General features: G+C 52.6%; 1 protein-coding gene across 1 annotated transcript; it reads right to left on the bottom strand.

The window, feature by feature from the left end:
- Positions 1-592: 592 nt before the first annotated feature.
- Positions 593-5,936, bottom strand: TMEM37 (transmembrane protein 37). Its single transcript, XM_069735299.1, has 2 exons — positions 5,872-5,936; positions 593-1,301 (listed from the first exon to the last, which is right to left on the bottom strand). The coding sequence occupies exons 1-2, from the start codon at positions 5,890-5,892 to the stop codon at positions 723-725; spliced, it is 600 nt and encodes a 199-aa protein (XP_069591400.1). The 5' UTR covers positions 5,893-5,936; the 3' UTR covers positions 593-722.
- Between the last annotated feature and the right edge of the window lie 1,091 nt (positions 5,937-7,027).

Genomic DNA, 7,027 nt, shown 5'->3' with positions numbered 1-7,027 from the left:
ACTGGTCGGGGCGCTCTGCTGCTCCTCACTGGTCGGGGGCACTCTGCTGCTCCTCACAGGTTGGGGGCACTCTGCTGCTCCTCACAGGTTGGGGGCACTCTGCTGCTCCTCACTGGTCGGGGGCACTCTGCTGCTCCTCACAGGTAGGCGGTGCTCTGCTGCTCCTCACTGGTCGGGGGCACTCTGCTGCTCCTCACTGGTCGGGGGCACTCTGCTGCTCCTCACTGGTCGGGGGCGCTCTGCTGCTCCTCACTGGTCGGGGGCACTCTGCTGCTCCTCACAGGTTGGGGGCGCTCTGCTGCTCCTCACAGGTTGGGGGCACTCTGCTGCTCCTCACTGGTCGGGGGCGCTCTGCTGCTCCTCACTGGTCGGGGGCACTCTGCTGCTCCTCACTGGTCGGGGGCACTCTGCTGCTCCTCACTGGTCGGGGGCGCTCTGCTGCTCCTCACTGGTCGGGGGCGCTCTTCCACTGACAGGTCGGCTGCTCCTCATAAGTATGAGTGCTCCTCACCAATCATACACACACCTGCATAGGAATCCCCCCTGTTATGCGGGACCCCGCCAGCCGACCCCACACGACGAGGACACGCTGCCATCACCAGGTTTATGTGGCTCTACACTGATTACAGCATTGTGTGCACAGAACAATCACCCCCATCATCTGCTGCAGTCAGTAACGGGCAGTTCCCTCTTTACGCTGTCAGTGGTCCCCGCTGCCGGCATTAGTCTGGTTCTGCCAGGGCCGGAGTCCACTGTGCGCGGAGAAGGCCGCAGTCTCTGCCGCTCAGGTGGTCACAGTACAGGCCGCTGACACCATTGAGGAAGAAGAGGAAGGTTCCCAGGAGCTGACACCAGAAGGTCAGGGTGAAGGCGCTGCGCACCAGCACGGCCCTCAGGAGGAAGACGTAGGTCAGAGTCCCTGCGGAGGATAGCACGAAGGAGACGAGGAGCAGCACTGAGCCCATGCACCACTTCCTCCGGGAATGGTCATCATCACAAAGCTGGGAAACCATCAGCAGCTCCAGGCCGAAGATTGCCAAGACCACAGCCAGGGACACACCTGAGCGGACCACCACCATGGCATCACTGATCCTCCTCAACTCCGGGCTGCACAATGCGTCCTTCTCACAGGTTCCCCATACTCCAAAAGGCTGCTGCCCAGGAGAGAAAAGCCAGTGCCCGTCACACACTGAGATGGACGATAAGACCACGGCGGTCCCTGCGCTGAGCGTGATCAAAGCCCTGAGGAAAGTCTCCAAGAACGAGCGCGACTGGAGCCGAGGCAACGAGGTCTGCGCCAACTGAGGAGAAAACAGGTGATATTACTACAGGAGGGAATATCTGCAGCCGCTGCATTTCTACAAGCTGTCCCCTCCTATATACACCCACCATCTGTCCGCTGTCCCCTCCTATATACACCCGCCATCTGTCCGCTGTCCCCTCCTATATACAACCGCCATCTGTCCGCTATCCCCTCCTATATACAACCGCCATCTGTCCGCTGTCCCCTCCTATATACAACCACCATCCATCCGCTGTCCCCTCCTATATACAACCGCCATCTGTCCGCTATCCCCTCCTATATACAACCGCCATCTGTCCGCTGTCCCCTCCTATATACACCCACCATCTGTCCGCTGTCCCCTCCTATATACACCCGCCATCTGTCCGCTGTCCCCTCCTATATACAACCGCCATCTGTCCGCTATCCCCTCCTATATACAACCGCCATCTGTCCGCTGTCCCCTCCTATATACACCCACCATCTGTCCGCTGTCCCCTCCTATATACACCCGCCATCTGTCCGCTGTCCCCTCCTATATACAACCGCCATCTGTCCGCTATCCCCTCCTATATACAACCGCCATCTGTCCGCTGTCCCCTCCTATATACAACCACCATCCGTCCGCTGTCCCCTCCTATATACAACCGCCATCTGTCCGCTATCCCCTCCTATATACAACCGCCATCTGTCCGCTATCCCCTCCTATATACACCCGCCATCTGTCCACTATCCCCTCCTATATACAACCGCCATCTGTCCGCTGTCCCCTCCTATATACACCCGCCATCTGTCTGCTGTCCCCTCCTATATACAACCGCCATCTGTCCGCTGTCCCCTCCTATATACAACCACCATCCGTCCGCTGTCCCCTCCTATATACAACCGCCATCTGTCCGCTGTCCCCTCCTATATACAACCGCCATCTGTCCGCTATCCCCTCCTATATACAACCACCATCTGTCCGCTGTCCCCTCCTATACACAACCGCCATCTGTCCGCTGTCCCCTCCTATATACAACCGCCATCTGTCCGCTGTCCCCTCCTATATACAACCGCCTTCTGTCCGCTGTCCCGTCCTATATACAACCGCCATCCGTCTACTGTCCCCTCCTATACACAACCGCCATCCGTCCACTGTCCCCTCCTATATACAACCACCATCCGTCCGCTATCCCCTCCTATATACAACCGCCATCTGTCCGCTGTCCCATCCTATATACAACCACCATCCGTCCACTGTCCCCTCCTATATGCAACCGCCATCTGTCCGCTATCCCCTCCTATATACAACCGCCATCTGTCCGCTATCCCCTCCTATATACACCCGCCATCTGTCCGCATTCCCCTCCTATATACAACCGCCATCTGTCCACTGTCCCCTCCTATATACAACCACCATCCGTCCACTGTCCCCTCCTATATGCAACCGCCATCTGTCCGCTATCCCCTCCTATATACAACCGCCATCTGTCCGCTATCCCCTCCTATATACACCCGCCATCTGTCCGCATTCCCCTCCTATATACAACCGCCATCTGTCCACTGTCCCCTCCTATATACAACCACCATCCGTCCGCTGTCCCCTCCTATATACAACCGCCATCTGTCCGCTGTCACCTCCTATATACACCCGCCACCTGTCCGCTGTCCCCTCCTATATACAACCGCCATCTGTCCGCATTCCCCTCCTATACACAACCACCATCTGTCCGCTGTCCCCTCCTATATACAACCGCCATCTGTCCGCTGTCCCCTTCTATATACAACCGCCATCTCTCTGCTGTCCCCTCCTATATACAACCGCCATCTATCCGCTATCCCCTCCTATATACAACCGCCATCTGTCCGCTGTCCCCTCCTATATACAACCGCCATCCGTCCACTGTCCCCTCCTATATACAACCGCCATCTCTCCGCTGTCCCCTCCTATATACAACCGCCATCTGTCCGCTGTCCCCTCCTATATACAACCGCCATCCGTCCGCTGTCCCCTCCTATATACAACCGCCATCTGTCCACTGTCCCCTCCTATATACAACCGCCATCCGTCCACTGTCCCCTCCTATATACAACCGCCATCTCTCCGCTTTCCCCTCCTATATACAACCGCCATCTGTCCACTGTCCCCTCCTATATACACCCGCCATCTCTCCGCTGTCCCCTCCTATATACAACCGCCATCTGTCCGCTGTCCCCTCCTATATACAACCGCCATCTGTCCGCTGTCCCCTCCTATATACAACCGCCATCTGTCCGCTATCCCCTCCTATATACAACCACCATCTGTCCGCTGTCCCCTCCTATATACAACCGCCATCTGTCCGCTGTCCCCTCCTATATACAACCGCCATCTGTCCGCTATCCCCTCCTATATACAACCGCCATCTGTCCGCTATCCCCTCCTATATACAACCGCCATCTGTCCACTTTCCCCTCCTATATACAACCGCCATCCGTCTACTGTCCCCTCCTATATACAACCACCATCTGTCCGCTGTCCCCTCCTATATAAAACCGCCATCTGTCCGCTGTCCCCTCCTATATACAACCGCCATCTGTCCACTGTCCCCTCCTATATAAAACCGCCATCTGTCCGCTGTCCCCTCCTATATACAACCGCCATCTGTCCACTGTCCCCTCCTATATACAACCGCCATCTGTCCGCTGTCCCCTCCTATATACAACCACCATCTGTTCGCTGTCCCCTCCTATATACCTCTGTGATCTGTCCGCTGTCCCCTCCTATATACCACTGTGATCTGTCCGCTGTCCCCTCCTATATACCACTGTGATCTGTCCGCTGTCCCTTCCTATATACCACTGTGATCTGTCCGCTGTCCCCTCCTATATACCACTGTGATCTGTCCGCTGTCCCCTCCTATATACCACTGCCATCTGTCCGTTGTCCCCTCCTATATACCACTGTGATCTGTCCGCTGTCCCTTCCTATATACCACTGTGATCTGTCCGCTGTCCCCTCCTATATACCACTGCCATCTGTCCGCTGTCCCCTCCTATATACAACCACCATCTGTCCGCTGTCCCTCCTATATACAACCACCATCTGTCCGCTGTCCCCTCCTATATACCTCTGTGATCTGTCCGCTGTCCCCTCATATATAGCACTGCCATCTGTGCGCTGTCCCCTCCTATATACCACTGTGATCTGTCCGCTGTCCCCTCCTATATACCACTGTGATCTGTCCGCTGTCCCCTCCTATATACCACTGCCATCTGTCCGCTGTCCCCTCCTATATACCACTGTGATCTGTCCGCTGTCCCCTCCTATATACCACTGTGATCTGTCCGCTGTCCCCTCCTATATACAACCACCATCTGTCCGCTGTCCCTCCTATATACAACCACCATCTGTCCGCTGTCCCCTCCTATATACAACCACCATCTGTCCGCTGTCCCTCCTATATACAACCACCATCTGTCCGCTGTCCCCTCCTATATACCACTGCCATCTGTCTGCTGTCCCCTCCTATATACCACTGTGATCTGTCCGCTGTCCCTTCCTATATACCACTGTGATCTGTCCGCTGTCCCCTCCTATATACCACTGCCATCTGTCCGCTGTCCCCTCCTATATACAACCACCATCTGTCCGCTGTCCCCTCCTATATACCTCTGTGATCTGTCCGCTGTCCCCTCATATATAGCACTGCCATCTGTGCGCTGTCCCCTCCTATATACCACTGTGATCTGTCCGCTGTCCCCTCCTATATACCACTGTGATCTGTCCGCTGTCCCCTCCTATATACCACTGCCATCTGTCCGCTGTCCCCTCCTATATACCACTGTGATCTGTCCGCTGTCCCCTCCTATATACCACTGTGATCTGTCCGCTGTCCCCTCCTATATACCACTGTGATCTGTCCGCTGTCCCCTCCTATATACCACTGTGATCTGTCCGCTGTCCCCTCCTATATACCACTGCCATCTGTCCGCTGTCCCCTCCTATATACAACCACCATCTGTCCGCTGTCCCCTCCTATATACAACCACCATCTGTCCGCTGTCCCTCCTATATACAACCACCATCTGTCCGCTGTCCCCTCCTATATACCACTGCCATCTGTCTGCTGTCCCCTCCTATATACCACTGCCATCTGTCCGCTGTCCCCTCCTATATAGCACTGCGATCTGTATACTGTCCCCCAAGTAGTGCCGCAGCCCCGTCTGGAGCACCGTGTGACGTTCAGGTGAGCACTACGGTACTATGTCGTTTTCGGACAATCTCCCCTCCCCACTGGACATTGCTCTGCACGGAGGCTGTAAACCTTCCCTTACTGCCGCTAATTACACTTATAAACCGGAGTCTATAAACTGCGCCGCATTAACCTCCAGTGTGCTGGGGGGACAGACACCCAACCAGGGGCTTCAACTGTAGATTTGGGGGCCCCAGGGGCCACTGCTCACTCGTTCTGATGGGTTTGACTATCTGCATAATGTACAGATTATGCCATCAACTAGTATGATAAACATCACCGCCATAAGACGCCTCTGCCCCGGATCCCCCCCTACAATGGCACCCAGGGGCCCGAAAATGTATGGAGGGCTCAGTCCGCGGTGCGTCATACCTGCAGCCCAACAGCCGTCATGTCCGCAGACTGTGGAGAGAGTGCAGAGATCAGTACGGGACAGCGGGGCGGAGCGCCGGGGCGGAGCGCGGGGTGTGGTGTCACTGCGGGGCCCAGGAGCCGACACTCCAGTCACATGACTGCGCACCTCCATGGCAGAGGAATGTGTGTGCACTATGTATATATAGATGTATGTATGTGTGTGTATACTATGTATATATAGATGTATGTATGTGTGTGTATACTATGTATATATAGATGTGTGTATACTATGTATGTATAGATGTATGTATACTATGTATATATAGATGTATGTATGTGTGTGTATACTATGTATATATAGATGTATGTATGTGTGTGTATACTATGTATATATAGATGTGTGTGCACTATGTATATATAGATGTATGTATGTGTGTGTATACTATGTATATATAGATGTGTGTATACTATGTATGTATAGATGTGTGTATACTATGTATATATAGATGTATGTATGTGTGTATATACTATGTATATATAGATGTATGTATGTGTGTGTATACTATGTATATATAGATGTGTGTATATACTATGTATATATAGATGTATGTATGTGTGTGTATACTATGTATATATAGATGTGTGTATATACTATGTATATATAGATGTATGTATGTGTGTGTATACTATGTATATATAGATGTGTGTATACTATGTATGTATAGATGTGTGTATGTATATGTATATTACCCGCCCACCATTCCTAGGAGTAAGAAGCACTGAACATGAGCTCCTGAATTTCCATCACTTTATACCTTGTAATGAGGCAACTGTAAGACAAAACCTGGAAAAACTCAACTCCGTGGAACATAAAAGTGATCTGGACCGAACTGGACTTTACATTTTATGAAAAAAGGAAGAATTGGAGGATTTAAAGGACAAAACAAGAATCTCCTGGAGGACACAGACTGGAAGCAGCCGACATCATACATCTGACATCCTGATACCTGGACCTATAGAAGGTAGGAGAATTCTTTAACTACAACACAACCTATAGACGTGCTACAAATTAATCTTCTTAGAAACAAGGATTATAATTAACATATAACTACAAAATGGAAAACACAAATTTAGAACATGTAAGTGAACAAAGCCCAGAGCCAGAGACACAGGA

Source organism: Ranitomeya imitator, chromosome 7 (assembly GCF_032444005.1).
Source record: "Ranitomeya imitator isolate aRanImi1 chromosome 7, aRanImi1.pri, whole genome shotgun sequence".
Classification (NCBI taxonomy): Eukaryota; Metazoa; Chordata; class Amphibia; order Anura; family Dendrobatidae; genus Ranitomeya; species Ranitomeya imitator.
This window is presented reverse-complemented; position numbering and strand designations above follow the sequence as displayed.